Source organism: Vigna umbellata, chromosome 4 (genome assembly GCF_029865625.1).
Source record: "Vigna umbellata cultivar VRB3 chromosome 4, Vumbellata_1.0, whole genome shotgun sequence".
NCBI classification, from domain to species: Eukaryota; Viridiplantae; Streptophyta; class Magnoliopsida; order Fabales; family Fabaceae; genus Vigna; species Vigna umbellata.
In genome coordinates this window covers 35,705,696-35,731,364 of record NC_142168.1, presented here as the reverse complement: position 1 = coordinate 35,731,364, position 25,669 = coordinate 35,705,696, and the positions used below count along the sequence as shown (strand labels likewise).

The 25,669-nt window shown below is 31.8% G+C and overlaps 2 protein-coding genes across 2 annotated transcripts; one reads left to right on the top strand and one right to left on the bottom strand.

The window, feature by feature from the left end:
- The first annotated feature begins 383 nt into the window (after positions 1 to 383).
- On the top strand, positions 384 to 6,801 carry GMII (golgi alpha-mannosidase II). The gene is made up of 4 exons (XM_047308554.2): positions 384 to 1,234; positions 2,486 to 2,635; positions 2,969 to 3,001; positions 3,626 to 6,801. Exons 1-4 carry the CDS (start codon positions 695 to 697, stop codon positions 6,356 to 6,358), a joined length of 3,456 nt encoding a protein of 1,151 aa, XP_047164510.1. The 5' UTR covers positions 384 to 694; the 3' UTR covers positions 6,359 to 6,801.
- A 3,075-nt stretch (positions 6,802 to 9,876) lies between these two features.
- LOC124833973 (uncharacterized) lies at positions 9,877 to 16,250 on the bottom strand. The gene is made up of 15 exons (XM_047308552.2): positions 15,972 to 16,250; positions 15,761 to 15,858; positions 15,013 to 15,113; positions 14,828 to 14,906; positions 14,687 to 14,747; positions 14,561 to 14,607; positions 14,166 to 14,258; positions 13,931 to 14,021; positions 12,213 to 12,261; positions 11,799 to 11,915; positions 11,561 to 11,708; positions 10,901 to 10,993; positions 10,760 to 10,828; positions 10,530 to 10,572; positions 9,877 to 10,251 (listed from the first exon to the last, which is right to left on the bottom strand). Exons 1-15 carry the CDS (start codon positions 16,024 to 16,026, stop codon positions 10,151 to 10,153), a joined length of 1,245 nt encoding a protein of 414 aa, XP_047164508.1. The 5' UTR covers positions 16,027 to 16,250; the 3' UTR covers positions 9,877 to 10,150.
- Positions 16,251 to 25,669: the final 9,419 nt, after the last annotated feature.

The following is a 25,669-nucleotide window of genomic DNA, read 5'->3' as shown; positions in this document are numbered from 1 at the left end:
TTATCACCTGTTCGCAAATTCATGAGTAAAAATAATTTTCTATAATTCTAAATACTATCGTATATCTATCTTTATATAAATATTAAAAACAAAATATAATTATTTCAAAAATTGAAAGATGAAAACTACAAGAAGTATTTTACTGACACGCAAATAAATTTTACTTATAAGTTATTTAAAAAATAAGAAACATAAAAGCTCTTCTCCACAGAAGTTATAATAATTTTCTTAAACGAAACAATTTTTATTTATCATTCTTGAACAAAGTTATTTTAGTACATTTTTTCAAAAGGAAGGAGTCTTCTTAAACTCTTAATTCTTTTGAAATGTTATATTTTATTATTTTCTGTTCATGACCACAGACTGCATAACTTTCAAAGTTCCCAAAGTCTTGCAGTACAGAAGACAACACAACACAACATTGGCACCTTCCAAAACCAAAACACATTGACAATTCCAAAGTAAGCATCAAAATATCCTATGAATTCCATTTCCATTTGCATTTCCTTTTGCACACACTTCACTCCACAACACAAACACACCCCAAAAAACACAGTCCCAGGTCGAAAACTCCCATGATTTGAATTCATTTCCTTCCAAACCCTCTCTTCATCTTTTTCTCACAGATCCCCACCAAAACCAACCCAAAACCTCGTTTTTTGCACAACCCAATTCCCAATTCACCAAACCAAACATGCCCTTCTCCTCTCGCCGAACACCCTGGGCCTCATCGATCCTCCCATCCTCCAACCCCAAATCCAAGGTACCCAGAAAGGGAAGACGACGCGCCTGGCTCACAGACTTCATCTTTTCCAATTTCTTCACTATTGGCCTCGTTATCTCACTTTCCTTGTTCCTCCTCATCCTCCTCCGATTCGGGGTCCCCAAACCCATCGCCACGCACTTCCGCACGCGCTCTTCACGAGCCCGGAAGCCCTTTGGGCGGAAGCCCCTTCCCAACGTCTTGAACACCAGCGCGCTCGCCGGTGCCGGCGCTGTTGACATCACCACCAAGGCGCTGTACAATAAAATTGAGTTTTTGGATGTTGACGGCGGCGCGTGGAAGCAGGGTTGGAGCGTGACTTACCGGGGGAACGAGTGGGACGCGGAGAAGCTGAAGGTGTTCGTGGTGCCCCACTCGCACAACGATCCTGGGTGGAAGCTCACTGTGGAGGAGTACTACGATAGGCAATCAAGACACATACTTGACACCATTGTGCAAACACTGACCAAGGTCAAGTCATATCTCATCCTTGCTTTTTATGGGCTTTGGAGTTTATATTTTCTGAATTGTAAATGATTGATTAAGTTACACTGTTTTTCAAATATCAATAGGTGTAAGTGTAACGTTTTTTTAAACATACCCTTGAGAGTTTGTGTTGGGTTACAAAATGGAGGGTTGTGGAGAGAAATTTTACTAAAACTCAGAGTATTAGTATTGATCCCGTATACACTGTCTTTCAATTACAAGCTGGCTTAATTGATTTGTTAAGCTATTTACTGACAGTGTAAAGAGTTCTTATGTCGACGACTTAACTTAGATCACCATGTATGATAGGTTTGTTAACTCTGTATACATTGTCGTTCAATTACAAATTTTGTGTATGACAAGTTTGTTGACTTTCATAGTAGAGTGTATTGTCTATGTATCTGTGGAAATAAGCTTGTTGACACTTTATAGCATTATGATCCAATTACAGATTGTCATGTTTGACAAGTCTGTTGACCTTCATGATAGAGTGAATTTGAAAGTCATATTAAGGATGATTTCTGATTAGTTGGCGATATAAAAACTTCTTCGTTAACAAAGCATGATTGTTAACACTTTATGTGGGTGTCTGCAGTTGGTTAAGTAAGTTTGGATTTTGGTTCATGAGAAGTGATGTGAGGTGCGTGTGGATATGGCTTTAGTTTATTTGTTGAGTGATTTACCATGACCAAGTAGATTTTGTGTTAGTGGGTTGTGACTTATGTTGTCAGTGAAACTGGGGGAGGTTATATGGTACAATTTTTTCTTGGTTGAACGTTTGAACTACTTAATTAAGCACTTTGAAGCTTAGAATGAATGATAGGGCACTGCATGTTACGACTAAAATGGTATGTGTTGAAATTAAATATTATAATGTTATTATTTAAATGTTTGATTAGATTATGGTGATTAAGTTAACAAGTGCCCCACTTGAATGAACAACAGAGTAGTTGAGTAAATTTGTGTTGCTGGATTGAAGTAGTTAACTTGCTGCTTTGAAACAGTTGATTACGCACTGGTAGTGCATGTGATAACAAAAGTGGTAGACATTGAAAGTACTGTTTTTATTTTTTAATTTGGTAACATTTGCATGTTAGGATGTAGAGCAGGAAAATATAAGCCTCAACGAAATGGGGCTGATAAATCTGTCAGTTCCATAGGTAGCTCCTTTTATTCTCTTCTTGTGTTTTGGAGAAAGTTCTGCTATAATATTGACTGGATGATCGGGGTATGTAGGATTCTCGCCGGAAGTTCATATGGGAGGAAATGTCGTACTTAGAGAGATGGTGGAGGGATGCATCTGATGAGATGAAGGAATCCTTCATCAATTTGGTGAAAAATGGACAGTTAGAAATTGTTGGAGGTGGCTGGGTGATGAATGATGAGGTAATATTATGTTGATTTTGACACTTTTCCTGTTTACTGTTAATAGCACGTATGCATATGTTGATACTTCATTCCTGGTGAGGTAATTATTATGACATGAGAATTTGTGGAAGGTAGGTTTTGTGATGCTTTTCTTTTCATCATATTGTTTTGTTGTTTAAGCTTTTAGAATTTAGGACCTTCAAGTTTGCTCCCTTTTTAATGAAGTTTATGCTCTAGGGACATGCATGTCTATGGAATGTCCAAATGAAAATTCCTGTAAACAAATATGATTACAGGTGATTTTATTGCTTGTGGAAAATTGACTTTTTAACGGTTTTCTCATTCCTGCAGGCCAATTCCCATTATTTTGCTATAATTGAACAGGTATGTTGAAAGTTTTGTCTATTTCTACAACTTTTTATTAGTTATTATTTTAAAACTAGAACTTTTAGTTAGTTTGTTGGAATGCATTTTATCATGTACCTATAATATAGTGGTGGTCAAAATTTAAAACCATTGTTTTTCTCATTTTGTAGGTAACTTAATCAGGTCTTATAATGTGCTTATATAGATTGATGCAAAAGCATCTCATATACATACACACTCAGACACACATATAAACCAACATGTTTGTTTTACGTGCAATATTCTGTTGTATGAGCTGTATTTTATGAATTTAGTTTATTATTATAATTGCTATCTCAAGCATCAAGTTAGAGCTTGTAAACAGTGATGTCAAATAAGTTTCAATAACACATAAAGCCTAGGGTACTTTGTATACTATAAATTTCTAGTGAGCATTCCTTTTCTTAATACTCCTAAACTCATTATTATTGGACTGCATTCTCAAGTTTGGGCAACATGGTATTCATTCATTAGAAGAGAAAATTATGTTTCCTTGTTTCAGCTTGTCCATGTGTTTGTGATTTCATGTGCATATCAAACTATGATCTTTTTGCTTTAGGGTGTATTTTGTGTGTCCTTAATCTTTAGACTATTGTGTAACAGGTAACAGAGGGGAATATGTGGTTGAATGACACCATCGGTTTTGTTCCAAAAAATTCTTGGGCTATAGATCCATTTGGCTACTCGTCTACCATGGCATATCTTCTCCGTCGCATGGGTTTTGACAATATGCTTATACAGAGAACTCATTATGAGGTGAAGAAGGAGCTTGCATGGCATAAAAAGTTAGAATACATATGGCGTCAAAGCTGGGACACAGATGAAACCACTGATATATTTGTCCACATGATGCCCTTTTATTCATATGATATACCTCATACATGTGGCCCAGAACCTGCTGTTTGTTGTCAGTTTGATTTTGCACGCATGCAGGGTTTTGTTTATGAACAATGTCCATGGGGGCAATATCCTGTGGAGACCACTCAGGAAAATGTTCAGGAAAGAGCTCTTAAATTGCTGGATCAATACAGGAAAAAGTCAACTTTGTACCGAACCAATACACTTCTTGTTCCTCTTGGAGATGATTTTCGGTATATTAATATCGAAGAAGCAGAAGCACAATTCAGAAATTACCAAATGTTGTTTGATTATATCAATTCAAACCCCAGTTTGAATGCAGAGGCAAAGTTTGGTACTTTGGAGGACTACTTTGTAACGCTGCGTGAAGAAGCAGAGAGAATAAATTACTCATTTCCTGGTGAAATAGGATCTGGACTGGTTGAAGGTTTTCCTTCTCTATCAGGTGACTTTTTCACTTATTCTGATCGGCAACAAGACTATTGGAGCGGTTATTATGTTTCACGACCCTTCTTCAAGGCTGTTGATAGGGTACTAGAACAGACACTTCGTGCCACTGAAATGATGGTAGCTCTAATACTTAGCTGCTGTAGGAGATCACATTGTGAAAAGTTTGCCATGGGGTTTTCCTATAAGTTGACAGCTGCTAGAAGGAACTTGGCTCTTTTTCAGCATCATGACGGTGTAACTGGTACTGCAAAAGATCACGTGGTTATGGACTATGGAATGCGCATGCATACTTCTTTACTGGACTTGCAGATTTTTATGTCCAAGGCAGTTGAGGCTCTTCTTGGAATCCGCTACGATAAATTAGATCACAGTCCTTCCCAGTTTGAGCCAGCAATAATCAGATCTAAATATGATGCTCAGCCATTGCATAAAGTGATTGGTGTTCATGAGAGTTCTTACCAATCAGTGGTTTTTTTTAATCCTTTGGAGCAAACTAGCGAAGAAGTTGTGATGCTAGTTGTTGACAGTCCTGATGTTACTGTTGTTGACTCTAACTGGAGTTGTGTTCAGAGCCAAATTTTGCCAGAGCTGCAGCATCATAATAGTAAGATCTTTACTGGGAAACATCGACTTTACTGGGAAGTTTCTGTTCCTGCTTTGGGATTGGAAACTTATTATATTTCCAATGGTTTTGATGAGTGTGAAAAGGCCAAGCCTGCAAAGTTGAAAATCTTCTCTAAGTCTAACTCAATTGCCTGTCCTAAACCCTATTCTTGTGTGAAAATAGAGGCTGATGAGGTTGAAATTGAGAATCAGAATCATAAACTAACTTTTGATGTAAAGTATGGTTTGTTACAGAAGATAATCTCAAAAAATAATTCCCCAAATACTGTAAGAGAGGAAATTGGTTTGTATTCTAGTTCTGGTGGGGCATACTTGTTCAAGCCCAATGGTGATGCCCAGCCAATTATTGAAGAAGGTGGGAAATTGCTGGTCTCAGAAGGCCCTTTGATGCAGGAAGTATACTCTTATCCTAGGACAACTTGGGAGAAAGCTCCCATTTCTCATAGCACCCGAATATACAGTGGAGAGAGTACAGTCCAAGGGTTCGTCATTGAAAAGGAATATCATGTTGAGCTCCTTGGCCATGAATTCAATGATAAGGAATTGATAGTTAGATATAAAACAGATATTGATAACAAGAAGATTTTTTATTCAGATCTAAATGGATTTCAAATGAGCCGAAGAGAAACCTACGACAAGATTCCTCTGCAAGGCAATTACTACCCTCTGCCCTCTCTTGCATTCATACAGGGGTCAAATGGTCGTCGGTTTTCCGTCCATTCCCGGCAATCATTAGGTGTGGCAAGCCTTAAAAACGGATGGCTAGAGATAATGCTTGATCGTCGGTTGGTAAGAGATGATGGTCGGGGTCTCGGACAAGGAGTGATGGATAACCGTGTGATGAATGTTGTCTTCCATCTAACCATGGAAAACAATGTTTCTTTCACATCAAATTTGGCTTCCACACCATTCCCTTACAGCCCTTCTCTTTTATCTCACTGTGTTGGTTCTCATTTGAACTATCCATTACATACATTCATTTCCAAGAAACCACAGGACAAGTCTGCGAAGCCACCACCTAGATCATTTTCTCCTCTTGCTGCTCCCTTGCCGTGTGACTTGCACATAGTGAACTTTAAGGTTCCCAAGCCTTTAAAATTTTTGCAGCTACCACTTGAAGGTCCTAGATTCGCTCTAATTTTGCACAGACGACATTGGGATTCTTCATACTGTCGGAAGGGAAGATCACAATGCACTAATCTGGGTAATGTGACTGTGAATCTGTTCAGCATGTTCAAGGATCTTACAGTCTCAAAAGCCAAAGCAACTTCCTTGAATCTCTTGCATGAAGACCCTGAAGTGATGGGATTCTCAGAGCAATTTGGAGATCTTGCACAAGAGGGGCATGTGGCCATATCTCCAATGGAAATACAAGCTTACAAGTTGGAATTGAGGCCACAATAGAGTACTCATTATGAGTGGCTGCTTCTGGTTTAGGCTGAACCACAGGGAATTCTTGGACTCATTTAAGATGAATTTTTTGCTGAATTTTTTAACTGCACTGCCCCATTGGTGATAGGGTTGGACTGCTTTCTCACTGGTGCAGGTAAGAGAATGTCCAAGCAAAAAGGAGCTGCATTGGTTGAGGAAGCTTGACAGTGGACTTTTGTTGAGTGCTGTTATGATAACATGAATGAGATATTGTAGCATCTGCGGCTCCTTGTCTGTTTTGTGCTTTGCCGTAGCATTTGTTTACCTTTTTCATGGACCTGAAAGATGAGTTTTGCTTTGTCCACGTATGTTATTGTATAACATGTCTCTAACAGACTAGGTACATGTACAGATTTATACCTCTGTGCTAGGGAGAGTGTAATCTTTTTTTGACTTGAGTTCAACATTTTGCAAAATCATAGTTGTTATCCTTCACCACTATTAAAATAATCTAATCTGGAAAAAGGATGAAATAACCATTAAGGACAAATTTCAAAAGTTCACTGAGTACTTGTTTGTCAGGTTTTGTTATCTGGTGTTGGTCATGGAATCAATAATAGAAAGTTTTTATTGAATGTACGTTGCATTAACAATTATGGTAAGGTATACTATAATGTTTTTTACGGTTTTAATTTTGGTGTTCTTAATTAGTATTTTATGACATTGGTATTGAGTTTGGTTTCTTGGTATATTTTGGTAAAAAAAATAAGGCAAAAGGCATAATTTCTCATGTTTGATTATGACAATGGTATTGAGTTTTGTGATGGTTTTTCATATGGTCGTACATGCAAATGATAGGTTTACCTTTGTCATTCTTGAAATCTTTTATCAGAGTAATAAACACAAGAAGTTTATAACAACTCATTCATTCTGTTCAACTAATTGAAGTAAACTGATTTTGACGATTTGAGAGATGCTGTATTAAAATAACAAACAAACTAAAAAAAATAAAAATTAGATAATACCATCCCACAAGACACGGTAACATTCCGGTTACAAAACATAAACAACATTCTTATACGTAATCCACCAACACAACCAAACAAAAACATTCACAATTGGAATACACAAATGTAAAAAATGTTTCCTATATTAATTATTACCAGAAAATTGTTTTGTTAAAGAAATAAACATTAATCCCTAAATTTATAGGTCACAGTTTTTATTAATTGATAATATAAAAAATGATAAATATGTTGGATCCAAATTTTTTGAGAAATGAAAGAAATAACTTTTTGATAAATATTTTTTGAAAGTGAACAAAAAAATTAAAAAAAAATTTATCACCTCATCTATTCTTCATACCACTATTTTCAAACCAATTACCTTGCTGGTTGCATCCACTTACCATACATAAATCTCTTTGCCATTAGGATTCAATTTTACCATTATTTACTCTATTTAAATTTTTCCAAGATTCATACTCAGACTCTAACACCTCTTTCCACATACCTTGGTTTTCCACCTCTAGTTTCCATTTCCATTTAATCCAAGCTATTTTTCTATCCTTAGTCCCCCATCTTCCTTTGATTTGCATAGAATTTTCAATCTAACCTATTTTTTCTATCCTTAGTCCCCGAGTCCCAGAGAAAGTGCCTTTGTACTTTAAGCTCTTTACAAGCACTTTTGAGACCTTTGAAGAAGGCTAAATAGAATAATGAAAGTGCTAAAATTACAAATTTTGTGAATTAATGTTGATTGAGATGAGAATGAATATACAAATAACATGCTGGAGTGAGACAATCAATATGAAGTTGCACCAACAAAACACCAAAGGAGGCAAGGAAAGGGAAGAGACATATGGTAGAGACACAAGTAAAAAGATGTGAAAGCTTAATTAGAATAACAGTTAGAATCTTTTGATTTGTTCTTTTATCCTTCATGGTATATATTTTTTTAAAGTTTTGTAAATAGTCTTGTAAAAATAATTTTTTTTACCCTAGTATTAATATGTTTTTTGTTGATAAAAAAAATAAAAATTAGATACTTAATTTGGATTTTTTTTTACTAGGTGCTCAAAATAAAAAAAAATGATAGTATATAAGAAACTTATAACTGATTTAACCTTAAAAGAGCATATATAAAATGTGTGGAATATTTGTTCGTGTTAAAAATCTTAAAATATTAATTATTTATATGGTATTAACAATTAAAAGATTAATAAGTATTATTTAATTCCCAAATCATTCGTGTATAAAATCATATAATACGATAATAAAGTTTTGTAAAAATAATTGTTTATAATTAAATTAAAAGATGATAAAAATACTATAAAAAATAAACAATATCTAGATATTTCATTTAAAAAGAAAAGTTAATGCAAATATTTCTATAGCGGGTAAAAATGACCTATTATGACCTATTTCTAATGTCTGCAGCTTTCATGGAAATGAATCATTAAAGATGTACAAGTAAAATAATAGAGTTAAAACAATATTGTAATGAATAATTAGATAAATATTTAATTAGTTTTTTAATATCTTATTTCATGATTCAGTAATGTTTGTACAAACAATGGTATGCATGTATTTCATTACATAATACCCATATTCATAATTGTCCAATTGATGTCGACATTACAAATTAAATGCAAATAATTAAGACTCATTCAAACCAAAACAGAATACCATATTATACTCTAGCTAGCTTTTGCACCATAGCTTCGATCAATTTAGCTAAACCAAATTCTACAAAATCAATCACACAACCAATTCCTCGTAATAAATATTGTATGCAAAAAAGAGGTGTAACCATGTCATTAATTATTTTCGCAATACTAGTACAGAATTTTCCGAATATTTCCCAAACGCGTAGCTTGAAAGCTTTTTAATAACATTTCAGAAATAGTTTCCTAGAAAATTTGACTATTTGAAAAATAAATCATTTTTGTCATCACACTACAAAATGGTGCACAAAAGAAAATACGGATGTACAAGAAGCAATTATCATGTAGTATCAGGAGATTCTTTTCTACATTTTACAAGTGCAAGTTTCTTCCTGTACCCCCATTTTAAAAAACATTCCATTTTATTATTTTAGAGTGTATAATCCAGAAATTAAAAATGACTTGCATAATTCAAAAGTAAATAGCTTTTAAGTTATATAATTCGAAAATTAAAAATAATTTCGAAATTGTATAATCTGAAAATTACTTAATTTCTGAATTTCATAATTTGAAAGTCATTTTTAAGAATTTTTTTTATTGGGGATTTCATAATCTAAAAATCAAAAAATAACCTAGTATAATTCAGAAAAGATAATAGATCTCTCTGAGGGTCTAAGAGGAAACTTACGAAAGTGCATCAAAATTTTTTAAAACCTCAATTTTATAGAAATCACATCAGTAGTTTTTACAAACTTAAGTTCAATCCAAACTTTCACTTAAAACCTCAATTTTATAGAAACAACATCAGTAGTTTTTATAAACTTAAGTTCAATCCAAACTTTGTAAAGTTTAAGTCAAACATGTAATATCTGTTGGAGTCATGATCTAACTGTAACGTTTAAGTTTATGATGTAAAGTTTAGTGATGGATTGATGTAACAGTGTGATTTACACATTGATCCATTTGTGTACATAAAATAAGCAAGGGAAAAAAAATATTGTAATGTACATAACTCCATAATTAAGCCAAAATTCCTTACTCTTCTTGTATGTTGTATCTAAACTTAACTTGCATTCCTAGATCAAACAAATTAGAGAAAGAAATGATAAAACCAAAATGCTCCAAGCCTCTTTTTAGGATGTAAAACTCCCTTCTTCAGATTACAAGATGATTTCTTCTTGCACACTGACATTAAGAGTTTTGTTGGGAAGAACAATGCAGTTGAACACTACCACCTCATCTTCAACAGTTACAGCTTCCCCTAAATGATCATTATCACAAAGGAGAAAAGGAAAAAGGTCACAACTGAAATGGTGTTTATAGGACACAGTTCTTTAAACACTTTTGGCATTGTTTTCTAATCCAGATTAGAGTTTACCTCAGTAATTTTCAAAATGGAAGTTTTCATTAAGATCAACACAGATTAATAAGTTAAAACTTCAATTTTATATGTTTAACTGAAGAACATCACCAAAAGTACCTACCAAAACTGTAAATCAGTTTTCTTCATAAACAAATTAAGAAAGCAGAAGTTTGTACCTAGAATGGTTGTGCCAAGTCTTGCATTATAGTTACCATCAGCCTGAACCATTAAAATGACTATAGGTGAGCCACAGTAAGCAAGAGTGCTTGTAAAAGTTAAAATTCAAATGCCTTAGACATGTTGATGGCTGAAATGGAACTTTTCTTTTGTTCAAAATTTTCTCCATCTTTTTGCTTTATGCTCTTTCACATTTTCACCAGTTTAATTAAAAATGTACTGAACTTGCCTGCACATGTGACCATCTTCCAAGTGATGACTTCCATCCAATAATCGAGTTTGTGACGAAAGCATTTTCCTGTCAGAAGAACAATTGCATTTTCTTATACACTGTAAATACTTATTCACATCTAACCATTCAGTTCCTTACCATAATTTCAACATCATCCAAGATGATACACCCGCTTAACCTGACGCCAGCACCTACACGAACATTTGCTGAGATAGAAACATTGGGACCAATCTGTTCAATGAAGAGAAGAAAAACTTACTTTATATTTCATGTCAAGTATTTGTTTGGGATCCAATTGCAAGGTATGAAGCGTGAGTCCCATAAAAAAAGTATTGTCTACATAAGACTTAGGGTTCTCCAACTATACTATAGTTTTACTATCTTTTGTGGTGTCTTTCACCTAAAGTTCTTATCACTATTCAGGGCCATATAAACAGAAATTTTGGTTTTCTCCACAATTTGTTTTCATTTTACTTGCAGCTAACATTTTATAATTGCAATAATGCAATGTGCACTGTTTATTCAATCTTGATTGACAGTCTGAATAAAAATCTTTCCAACATCATCTGTCCAACAAACAGTTTAACCTAACAAATAAATTCCTAACTTGCAATGGAATCAATGCACCCTTAAAACAATTATTTGGAAATATTGTATAAATTCTAGTCAAGTATTTTTTCCCTTCAAGAACAGATCTATATAATCTTTACGACTTTAGCAGAAATGCATACTACAGCAAATTTAATTTTTGTCTATAAAGGTAAAGTATTTACTATTTTGAGAAGGCAATGGAGTTACCTTCGCAGATGGATGAACTTTTGCAGAGGGATGAATATATACATTGCCAGAAACTGTTGCACTCTTAATACCATCTCCACTGGCCAAAAGATCAGGTGAAGTATACCGGAATTGAGCAAGATACAATTCTGAGCATTTCAATGACATTCTGTTCATGTAAGTGTATAATATAAGTTAAACCTAATAATGTTTCTTATATTAAATCTTGAGACAGTGTTAAGATACAATGCAACCCTACCCTGGAGTTTTAATTTGCTCCCAGAAATCCATTGTCTCATACGTATATAATTGCTTCTTCCCAGCTAGAGGTGATAATATATTCTGATCCAGTCTTACAAAATCTGCAGGAATATTCCTGAAGGGAAAATGTGTCCATGAGCCTCTGAAGATATTGTAGTTTTCAACGAGGAAACGATGTGCAAAGAAAAGGGTGAATTCTATGTAGCCAATGTGACAAGTAGAGGAAGAAAAGCAATGAGGGCTAGATATTTGTCTTATGCTGAGCAAGATTAACTTAATCCCTAAAAGAGAAAATTATAGTCAAGTGTAGAGACTCTTTTACATTTAGCTCACATCTGAGCCAATATCCATGCACCCATTAAAAATAGTTTTGAATTCTTTTCAAAATAAAAAAAAATGGTAATTAGTCAACCTTGAGGCAGATTGGAGTGTTTCAAAGTTGGAGAGACGTCGTAGATTAGCTGCAAAGGTGTCAATAAATTAAGTCAATTTCCAATGATGTAACCAAACAGCAAACAAAGTCGATAGATGTTAAGAACTGGTCTTTAAACCTAACTCAACCCTACAAAACTGGTTTGAAAAGTGAGATCTGCACCACTTATATATTGTAAATTATCTTTATCTTTAGTCTATGTGGGACTTCCAACACTCCCCCTCATGTCGAGGCATATACAATTTGAACGTGAGATTAGACATTAAAGAGTGATCCGATAGTGGGTGGAATAATAGACTCAACAAACAACAAAATTCACTAGGATAACTATGGCTCTCAAACCATGTTAAGAAATGAATTTTAAGCCTAACTCAATTCTACAAAACTAGTTGGTTAGGTGAAGTTTGCATCCACTTATATATTATAAATTTACCTTATCTTTAGTCTATGTAGGATTTCCAATAGTAGATATAGTGAAAAAACCAAAAGGTATGAAAGATTTTCAAGTTCTTAGACATGAATGCCATAAATCGATGTTAGAAATATGTAAAGCTACAAATACACCATATATAATGGAGCCAAGTTAAAAAGAAAATATGTTTGATAGCTTTAGTATGCAGAGGACCTTTTCTCATCATATTCCATTATGAAGCATCCCAATTTTTCTTTTAAGTAATAACTATAAGAAATATAATAAATGACAGAATAAAATGGGTTAAACTACGTATTTCATCGTTACATGGGTCACCTTGTCACAACTTAAATTTGATTTCTATATCTTTTTTGTTCCTATAAGAGAAAAAGTTTTCAAAATAGACACCAGCCTTTGTATGCCATAAAACCATTCTCCCCTTGTTGGTGTGGCTAATAGTTGTTGGTGACATGACATGGTAGTTACACATTTTTTATTAAGATATATATTGGTCTCTATACAATTCGCACAATTTTGATTTAGTCCTTGTGTAGATATTTTTTGTAGTCCTAAGTTGCCCAAACGTTTTCAAAACCTATCAGCATAGTTCTTGCAATGAAAAGGGTATGCAACATCTGGTAGGTACTAATAAAACACAGACCCTTACAAATAAATAAAGAAAATTATTTGGAGCGAAAAGTTATATGGGTTCACCAATTACAGGAGCTGGTCATATGCTACCAAATGTGTGTGAGTGTGCCTATAAGGGAACAATATAAACAGTGATTGGAAATAGAATCATTATTACTAACAACATTTCTCAACTTTTGCAATTTTGTGTATTGTGCCTATGTTGTCTAAAGTCTAAAGGTTGAAGCCAAGTTAAATCTTGTCTATTAAGGAACAAATTGATGGAATACAAGCCTTTTAATGGTGAAGCTTTTTAAATTATGATAAAAATAAAATTTGTCTTCTCAGTTCATATCATATACCTGCTTATACAAATTTGTTTAAATTTCTGAAGGTTAGAGCCAAGTTCAATCTTCAGTATCAGGAATCAATTAATGAAACACAAGCCTTTTATAAGTGAAGTTTTCTAAACTTCAATTGTCATAGATCACCCTATGCCTTCTTGGTTCATAATATATACCACTTCTATGCAACACTCATTAGTTAAAATTCTAAAGGTTGAACCGAGTTAAATCTTATGTATCAGAGAATCAATTCATGCAACACAAGTCTTTCAAGATTGAAAGTATATAAAAGGTGATTGAAAGTGACCAACCTATGCCTTCTCGATTAATATATACATCATCAATTGCAGTAAAAATATCAGGGGTGAAAACGTACACACCACAATTTATCAAATTGCTGACCTGCAATTACAGTGATTAGTTTTGTTAAGGTGTAATAGCAGAGCACACATACACATATTATACCAATCAAGATAATAAATTGAATTGTGATTTTTTTTTTCTTAGTAAGAAAATGAAGAGAAACAAACCAAACCGAATACTTACAAATGTCTCAGGTTTCTCAGTATAATGCAGCAACTCATTAGTGGTTGGATCAGCAACCAACTCACCGAATTGGTTAGCAGATTCAGCTGAAACCTACACAAGACATCCACAACCCCAAAAAGAGAATGAAAGTGGTTTTGTAAAGAAACACAGCAATGATCATTATAGATATGTATAATCTGAATGTATTTAGAAAACCCATAGACAGAACAACAATGAAGCCCTTTTTCCACTAGGTTGTAGGTGAAGTTGTTATAATAAAACAATGCCATAATGTCCTACTGTGAATTGTGTGTATAGAAAAAGCATTGATCTCTTAATCCCTAGTCTGTCTCTGCCTCTGATTTTACCACTTTAAGTGCTATTTAAGTATACCCATTTTCTTATGCACCAACCTTGATCACCAACATTGTCCCCATCCCACCATATCTTTTATGGGCATCTGTAAAAAGAAAAAAAGAAATATTTCAGTAGTGACATACATCTGAAGAACTACCACAGTTTAAGAGCGACATACTTACCAAGCATTGCTGGTAGTGGAAAACTGCAGCAAACATCACAGTTTAACAGAAATATATGTGACTGCAATAAAAATGTGGCGACTATGTTAATTAACAATATAACATAAAATGGCAAAAACAGATAAGGGTAGTGTTTCTAACTGGGCTGTCCTCCATGATAATATCTCTGAAGTAGTAAAGGCCACCTGCTGAACCACGCGGTTTATCTTCTTTCAAATATCTAGATTGATATCAGTAATAAGCCATGGTCAGGTGAGGTCCAGAATTTAACAAAGTTAACAAGCATACTTTCTCTTATTAAAGCTGCATATTAATGCACTAGTCACCTTACTGGTAATTTCAGCTCATTTGAGATTGAAGAGACATATAGAGCGAATTCTCGCTCCTCGTAGAATCCAATAAGATATATTTGAGCCAAATTGGGTATCTGTAGAAGACAACACTAATAAGTAAAAACACTTCACACCTTGTAAGTCACACGTCCCCTCTCCTCTCCTTTTCATCAGTTTTTAAGCTGATCTTCAATATTTTCAACAAATGGAAACCATGGACATTTATACACACACAGAAAAGTATGCATGTCAACATTGAACTGAAGTTACTTCTAGTTTTCTTTCCCTCAATTTGATCATATTTGAATTTTAGACTAATGTAGAACACACACATTGAAATGGAATTTCATTGTGGTCTTTCATTCTCAATTTGATCAAATTTTAGTACACACATCCACAGCATAACAACCATAAAGTCTTATTATCTCATTACGAGATTGGCTACATGGATCATACACTGGCCTGCGTGAGCGCACACACATACACACATAAATTGAAGTTCATTCTAGTTTTTTGTTTTTATTTTCCAACTTGATCTAATTTGAATTTTAGACTATAGATTAAAGCATAGCACATACACACATTTGAACTTTAGAGTTTAAACTAATGAAGACCATTTGTAATTACACACACACACAAGTATGCAAGTCAACATTGACATTGAAGTCCTTTTAATTTATTTTCCCCTCAATTTGATGAGAAACAGTGAGAAGGGTAATTGAGGTGAGGCAAAGAAACAAACCCTTTTGCAAGCAGAAATAGGATGGTGAACCATTGGCTGGCCAGCCAAAGGGAAAAGGGGTTTGGGAATATTGAACGAAAGAGGCCGAAATCTGGTCCCTGCAGACACAATCGAACAAAGCCATGTAAGATAGATACTAAGAGAACCCCAAAATCAAAACTGGAAAAAAGACACTAACTTTGATCAGAAAACATGCAAAGATTTCAAATACCTTTGGTTGGCCCACCCACCATGATCACAGCCACCACCTTCTCCGAGTTCTCCATGGCCAAAGCACAGATCTTTACACTCAAAATCCGAGCTTGAGACTGATAAGAACAATGGGGTTGATTGAATTATGGAATTTGAGACACAGGTGAAAGTGTTGGATCCAAGGTTGTGCTGTGTGACTCAAATTTCCACGTTGGACTTTGGACTATTAATGAGTTGGGATCAGATCAACGTAGAATTACGATCATAAATGAACTATGAATGCAATTGAATTGAAGTTTGATTTAGTTATTTAGTTATACATTTTGAGAGATAGACAAAACAAACATGCACGGAAAATTTTAAAATATAAATTAAAAAAAAACTTGTGTTTTGGAAGTTACTTTATTATTATTCTTAAAAATAGGAAATAGCTTATAGAACTACTCAGTAAAGGAATTTTATACTAGTATTATTAAATTATATAATGATAAGTTTACTTCTCCGTCTCAACATGATTATAGTTTCAATTTTAAAAAAAAAAACTAATTGTTGTTCTTAAATTTAAATAAATATTTTTTTAACTATACCAAATAAATTATGTTAATGTTTGTATCTTTGTCATGTAAAAATAATGTAATTATAAATGGAATGGAATTATTTTAAGTAATTAGTATATTTATTATTTGATAGTTGAGATAATTTTTTGACCAGTAACAAAGTTAATACGAATTATACGCTTTCAGACAAGAAAAATAAACAACATTAAAAATGTGTGAAATATTGTGGTACGAAAAAATATTATCTCTTTTTATATTATATTAATGGAAATAATAATCATATTATTAGAAGGAATATGTTTATAATGATCCTTATGTTTATATTTATTAATATTTTTTTTTATTCATAAACATATGTTCTTATTGTAGATTTTATTTTGACAACTAATAAAATTCTAATAGAAACTTATTCATAAACATATGTTTTTATTTTATATATTTATGATACCACTTATTTCTATGTTTTTTCTTATTATTACAACTTGATTTTATATGTGAAAATTTCATTCAATTAAATATAATTATTATATTAAATAATTTTATTTAATTGATTTGTACGGTTTATAGAGTTATTACTAATGGATTTTATCTTACCACACAAGGTTAACCTCTTTTGTATCTTAAGAAAAAAAAAGTTTCTAAACTAGTATTTTTTGTTACTTTCAACATATATCACATTTTACTTTATAAATGAATATAAATGATTATCAAAGTATGAAGATATCTTTTTATTTAAATCCATACTTATTTAAATCCATACATCAATTCATACACTAAAGCAACACAACACTAGGATTTTTGGCATGAAATTTCTTAAATCATAGTAACTCATATCATTACTACAACCATTGGAAATTAACTCGTATAAGCAACTAAAACCAACAAAACTATAAAAAATTAAGATTTCACAGAAACACTGCATGGTGTGAAGCTCAATGATATAAATCATTGCTCAACGCTCTATCACGAAATTGGTTTGTGACTTTGAAATTTAAATCTTAATGAGAGCTTTGTGACAATTGAAAAAATGTCTTATATTCAAGAAGAAAACTTGGTTGGAGAGAAAGCTGTTGGAGAGGAAGTTGCGTTTTTGCTTTGAAAAAAAAAAGACAAAAAAGGAGTTTGATTTTCTATAATAAAACAAGGTTTTACATTTGTTAAATTTGTTAAATGTTATAGTAATTATTTGAAATTTTGATTCTAATATTAATTCTTCAAATAATTTTTTTAAAAATTATAATTAATAATAAGAGTGTAATTCTTTTAAATAAAGTGTAGTAATATAAATGTTGTAATTTAATTATGATTCAATTTCCGTGATTTTTTATTGGTTAAATGATACAATCTAAAAAAAAGTTGTCTAATAATAAATTATTATAAAAAACAACAATAATGTGAAAGTGAAGAAGTGAAGAGGTCTGTCTCCAAACTTATAATATATAACATTGGTTTGTATTAGAACCGTATGATATCTAAATACAATATTAATTGCTATAACAATAACGTAATGTCTACCTATAAGGTTGATTATAATATGAATATACTTATTAATTAATTGCAAAAATGCGATTAAGTTGCTTTTAATGATGTTTATGCTATAACAAATGCAATATAATATTGCTATTTTTATTTTTATAAGAAGAAAATAGAAGAAGTAAACGCATATGTGTAATGAAAATATGCCTTTCTTCATTAAGAAAAAAAAAAGTAACATTATACTTTGTGTTTCTAATATTTTATTTTTCTAGATTTTGAGTTTTTTTTTCGAGTATTCTTTTTTTAGTTTTTTTTTTAAGTTTTTGCAGGTTTTTTTAGAGTATTTTTCTACATTAATAATCTCTTCATTATGACACCTCTTGTCTCTATATTAGAATTGAATTTCAAAAGAAAACCTCAATGTATACTTTCATTAAGAAATAAAGGCATTTCATTGTCATCAAGACATTTAGTAAGAGAAATGAGAAAAATGTTTTACTTTAAGTTTGTAAGCTAAATGAAACTATTTATAAATATGAATATGATTATTATTATATTGAGGTAAAGTCCACGATATAGTGAAAGTTGTCTAAGATAAAAACACATGTGACTCTACTTGGAAGTTAGAGGAGGACATGGGGAAGTCATATTCACATCTATTCTTTAGTAAGTTTAATTATGGAAGACAAAATTTTTTGTTGTTAAGAAAAATGTAAAATTTTGTTTTATTTTATAAAATAAAACTCCTTTTTGTTTTTTTTAAATCATTGAAAACTTTTAGCCAAAGAAAAAATGTTGCTCTCTCTCAAACAATTTCCTGTTTAAAATTCTTCATCTCCTTCCCTTGTGAAGTCACTCAAGTGCCCCCCCCCCCCACCCCATTTTTTCTTGAACAAAGGACATTTTCTAAATCTTTGTGAAGCCCTCGTCAAGTCTAATCGAATAGATTCTCCATTTGGGTAAGTCGAAATTTCAGTCTCATTCAATGTTCAATATGTTTTTTCTTTGCATGCAGCCTTTTTTCTATTAATGTAAAGGGTTTCATTTCACTTTTTGCTAACTAGTGGCTCTTTCGGCTCGATCCAAACATGTTTATGGTGTGTTTAGGTTGATGTAGAGGGTTTATGAGTTCGAAGGCAATTTGGAACTTTCCGAGTTGTTGGGTTGTCTTCTAAGGTGAAGGAAGCTATGGCTTTTTAGAAACTTATATGTTGGTTTTTTTGTCGTTTTTAGTTATATGTATGTTGAATACATTGTGTGGATGAGTTGTATGATGTATGATGGATATTTAGAAGTCTTGTCCTGATTTGCTTTATACTAATTTGTTTATTGAATATGTGCTAAATTTATTGTTGTTGGAAATTCTATAAAATCAAATGTGTTTGAAACTAATTATGAATTTGAGGGTATGATAGAATTAGAGGTTTATACTTGAAAAATTGGTCAATTTGGTACAATTAAGATGTGTTTTAAAATGGATTTGAGAAGAAAGAGAGTGGAAGGTGGCAAATTTAGCAATTGTACAAAATTGAAAACCTAATTTTACAAAATCTATTGATAGGATGTTGTGCGGTGGTTTTGTAGCGTTGAGTGCAAGTCTTAAATTCCAAGTCAGAGAGTCATGTGGTGACAGAGCGTTGAACGGTGATTTTGTATTGTTGAGTGCAAATCTTAAATTCTAAGAGAACCATGTAGTGATAGAACACTAAGAGATGGTTTTGGACTACTATGTGTCAGTCTTAAATTTCAAAGTTAGAGAACAATTTCATGAGAAAGTGTTGAGTAGTGGTTTATACTATTGAGCACCATACAATGTAGTGTTTCTATTTGATGTGAAATCCTTTTTTTTATAGTTTTTGTTGGTTTTAGTTGCTTATATGAGTTCATATCCAATGGTTGTAGTAATGATATATGTTGTTATGATTTAAGGAATTTCATTGGGACAATTTAGTGTTAGGTTGTCTTTAGTGTATGCATTGATGTATGAATTCAAGTAAGGAGATATCTTGACATTCTAATAACCCATTTACACTCAGATAAAGTAGAATGAGATATATGGTGAGAGAATAGATCCTAGTATAGGGATTTTTCCTTGGTATAAGACGCAAAATGGGTTAATCTTGTGCGTGATAAGGAGAAACTAATTGACAATGACTTTGCTAAAAACCATCACAAGTATATGTATCTAGTGAATCCGATATCAGTGTATGTATACGGATAATTGAGTTTGTAAAAGTCTTTAATTATGTGATTCGTATATCATTGACTATTTGAGTTGTATGACTTTATTATGAAATATATGACTAACTATATGCATGTTTCTTTTATAAATTAGCTTGTTTATGTTTGTTGTTTTATTTTTGCAATGATTATCATGATTGAATGTGAGCACATAAGAAAATAAGTATTGATCTTGTTTAAGAAGAAAATGATACTACATCTGTCTAGATCTTCTATTAGTAAATTGTGTTTGTTTATCTTTTCAAAAAACTGTATAATTATGATTTAGTTTTTATGTTCTTTTTGTATGTATGTGCACTTACTTCCGTTTCATATTATCTTTTGGAATGACTCTAATGAAAGAATCATATACTTTCTTTATGCTAGATGAATAACGATGATATAACATTCTAACTAAGAGTATTACACTATTATTTGAGATGATACATTTAATATATTTATTAAACTACTTAAATATTATCAGGTACTTAGAGGACACTGAAAATGAAACGTTTTTATTTACAGTTTATTATCATAGTCAACTCTTATAATATAATATCTTTTTGTTCATTAATTTCTAACTAGTATACTAATATTACCATTTACATGTGAAATAATTCATTCCAATATATTCACCTAACACATTTAATAAGCTTTTATGTTATTTACCTTTTTCTGATATTAAATTGACTACATAAACACACCTTGAATTGATACTTTATGCCAAGTCTTTCGGATTGAAATTTACTCAATTTTTTGACATCTCTCTCTAACTTCAATTCTGGGTAATCTTCATCACTATGCATATAGGTCTTCAATTTATGGAGAAGGATAAATTTTCCTACTTGTATTTTCATGGAGCAATTTAAGATAAGACAAAACATTAATTTTTTTCCAATAACATATGTTATTTCAATTTTATAATATGCTTTTATGTTGTTTTTTACTATTTGCATTTTAACTATCTATTTATTAATTACATAATCTGTTTATATATATATATATATATATATATATATATATATATATATATATATATATATATATATATATATATATATATATATATATATATATTCTCATTTCCCCTACATTTAAAACAATTCTTATACATGTCCATCAATTCATCTATACTTAAATCCAACATTTTACTAAAAAAAAAACTTTAAATCCAATATACTCCATTCATGGTAACAAATAAAAGTAAATACATTCACTGAGTTTTGTTTATTCCAATAAATAAGTGGTTCATGACTCATTTATTCTTCTCCCCAGGATCATTTGATGATATTAAATTACTAAAACTATATAAATATTATTTTGGTACTGAAATTTTATGTTTTACACATCATTTTAGTTAATTTATAATTTTTACAAATTAATTTTTTTAAACTTTATTAGTAATATTGTTGGATAAGCAAATATTTGTAACATTTTGTAATATTTTTGAAATGTTACTTTAGCAACATTGTTTTAAAACACTAGTTTCTAAAATTTTGTATTTTATACCTTCGAAATATTTATCAAATTTTAACTTTTATCTTTCTCTATCTGAGATTAATTTTTTACATATATTTTATTTATTGTTCATCCCCTCATAAGATGAAGCGCTATTATTTTTACTACTTTTATATAAAGTAGGTTTTTAATTTTATTTCCATATAGATAATGATAAACATATCTATTTATGCCGTTTTATGCTTATTATTTATTGTAATGAATAATTTTTTAGGTTTAAACCTCGTTGTTTATATTTGTTGGTGAATTTCAAGTGGATCATCGTTTTTTTCTGTCTTAATTGGGTCCATATACTTGTAAAATTGAGTCAATTAAACCCTCTTCGTTAAGTTTTCACTGACGGCGTCTAATTGTGTTGAGTTGTATTTTTTTTTATATGGTGTGGCATTGTATATTAAATTGAATAGGTGATTTGTTGTACAATCAACCATTCCACGCGGATGTGTTAAATTTTTATACTTTTTCTACTGTCACCGGAAACCCTCCCAGAATCGCCCTACCGACCGCGACGGCCTCTTCTCCAGCCGCCACCCACCACCATCGCTGCACAATCTTCAGCAATAACCCATTTTTCATACTGTTTCTTTCACTAAGGAAAACCCTTTTTCCTTATTTCTTCAAAGCAAATTCACTCTCTTTTGGTCCTCAAATAATATTTTTGTATCTTTCTCTATCTCTCTCATTGTTGCTGGGAAGAACACACATCCCTTTCTTCCATTGCAAAGAAATCTCTCGCAACCACTTTTCCTTGTGACTTCATCTTTTGCCTTATAGTCTCAACTCCCTTTCTTTGCAGTTGTAGACTAATGTTGATCGGATCAAGGAGTTTCTGGGTGACAAAAAAAGAATAAAGAATGGATTTTTGGAAAGTGGGGTTCCTTTACTTTCTTTGGGCTTCTTCTGTTCTTGCCATTGGGGCTGTGGAGTTGGGTCGACATCAACCTACTGAGAGAATTTCAGGTGGGGTTCTTCAAGTGTGTGTGTGTTCTTGCCATTTGGCCTAAGATACATTGATCCTTTTGCGCGTTTCGTGTCCTTGCTCGGTGACTAAAGTCGCGGTTCTGGGCGAATTGATATATGAATTGAAGATCGCGACTTAGGGTTTTGATTTGGGACTTTTCCTGGATCTTTTGTGTTGTCTTGGTTGCAGGTTTGAATGGAGGCAACGCGTAGAGATTGGAGAGGTTGGGGTTTTAGGGTTCTTCGTGATTCTGGGTTGGTGATGAAGGCGCGACGTGATGGTGAAGAAGATTATTTTGCCGCTGCAATTTGGGTTGCAGGTGAACTACGCGAGGAGGTGATGGTTGCGCGAGGTGATGGCGGCACTGTGCTAGGGTTTGATGGCAGCGATACTGTGGTGATGGCAGCGCTTATGGTTCATGGTGGAGCGATGAGGTTGCTCGCGATTCTGGGTGTTTATGGTGGATGTTGCATCGCTCGCGGCATTCGCAGCAAGAGAAGGATAGATAGTGGTGTGATTCATTGTGTGGGTGGTAGCGCGTGATGGAGGATGGTTATCCAACGAGATGAGCATGGTGACGAGGATGGTGGGGAATGACACTGTTGCGACGACTAGCTTCACCTAAAAAAACATCCATGTAATATAACACTGTCATATCAACATTTTAAGTGTGCACCACATCATCGCAATTAGACGCGTAAGTGAAAACTTAACGAAGAGGGCTTACTTGACTCAATTTTACAGGTATATGAACTCAATTGAGACAAAAAAAACGATGACCCACTTGAGATTCACCAACAAATATAAGGACCAACGGAGGGTTTAAATCATAATTTTACTAAGACATTATAAATTAAAATTTAACTTAATAACTTTTACCTTAGAATTTTGAAAAATTTCTACAATATTTTCCCTTATAATTTTCTCAATTCTATTTTAACTTCACAATTCAGGAATTTATTTTCCTATCTATTTGTGATAACACGTCACAAAGAAGCTATCAACATATCAGACAAGAAAAGAAATTAATATATTGTTTTGGTTTTGGAATGAAAATGCACTCTCCCCTTTTTTATGTGGTACCTGTGCGAAAGAGGGGAAAGAAGACACAAAAAGAAATAAAAAGATAAGAAAGAAGAAAGAAGGAGAAAAGAGAAAACCAATTCGTGACATTTACTGGCGAATTTTTTTTTCAATAATTACTGACTGATTTTTTTACGATAACTTTTGACAAATATAAATTTTCGTTAATAAATATCACTAATTACATATTTATCGACGAATTTCAATCCGTCAAAACATAAATTTGTCGAAAAAAAATGTCGTTATCAACATATTTTTAATATTTTTTACCGTTGATAATACTTGTTTTTTTTAATAATAGTTAAAACTTAGTTAAATTAATTGAGCAAATTAAAAAAATCACCATATATATATATATATATATATATATATATATATATATATATATTACTTTTCTAGTCGTGTATGTTAACTTTATATCCTTGTGACATAAATTAGTATTTTGATTTTTTAAGAGATTAGTTCCATGACTTTCAACTACGAGAACACCTATGATCCAATCTTGAATTTAGAAAAAGAAATGTCAACTTCTCATCAAAGAATATTGCAACCACAATTTATTATCTGTTTAAATAGATAGAGATGTTTGAGAAAATAAAAAAATCATATAATTAATAAATCTTTTAGCTTGTGTTGACTAAAAGAATTAGAAGAGAAGTTTATAAAGAAAACATAAGTTTCTCTCCATTAGATTGTTGATCAGAAAAATGAAAAGAATAAAATCGTGTTTTTATATTCAACCTTAATTTCAAAAATATTATGTTATTCAACAAAATATAATGTTTTATTTTGTAACATATTATTTGATTCATATATATATATATATATATATATATATATATATATATATATATATATATATATATATATATATATATATAAATATATGCTAAATAAACTTTGAAATAAAAACCCAAGAGTTTGTTTGAATAAATATTTCTATAACGAATTTTAAAAGGAAAAAAAAATTAAAGAAATATAATTTCCACGGTTAAAATTTAGAGAAGTTATCTAAAAAAGATTCTATTAATTAACTTATACGTAAATCAATTTTAATTTTGGATTGTTTTCATAAAAGTCATCGTGCGTAAGTTTATACAAACATACTCTTGAATATAAATTGGTATTAATAGTTAAAATCTACAACAAGTTTTCACTTTTTTGATATGGGTTTGAATTCTCTTGCCCCATTTTTCTTACAAGGTGAATAAACCCTTCTTAGGAAAACCCCTTTTTAGTTTCCAAAAGTGTTTTCTCAATTTTATCACTTTCCTTTTTTAAAGAAAGAAAATTAAACACTAATATATGGAAGATTTAATAGTTATGGAAATGCATGGTGATGTTTTAGAACTTCTTTTACGTACGTTTTTTCTTTATTCTTGAATACCAACACAATAATAGTTATCATGAATCCTGTGCCATTCATGCAGCAAACATTGTTTTTATCAACTACTAGTAGCTAAGCATTAATTGTCAAATATCAATAGAGATTAAAAAAAATTATAAAAAATTTAAGGAGTTTAGGGAAAATCATTTCAATGGAATTACTACAAAATATGTTCATATAAACTCTCATATATACACAAAATTTAAGAACTTGTGCCAAATTGAAATGAAAAAAATATATTAATTATAAAGTGTCACTCTTTTAAATATATGAATCCTCGAACAATTTTTTAATTAACTCAACTCTTTTGGTTGAATTAATAATTTATGTTAGTTAGGGCCAAGATATTTCCCTGGCTACCCTGCTACGCCAAAGCGTAACAATTGCAAAATTAATTATTCATTATTAGTAATAGTAAGTAAGACTATTTTAAACATGCATATATATAACTATTTTCAAATATAATACTATGCCTGCAATATGCACATCCCATGCTGAACTTTTATGGGGATAAA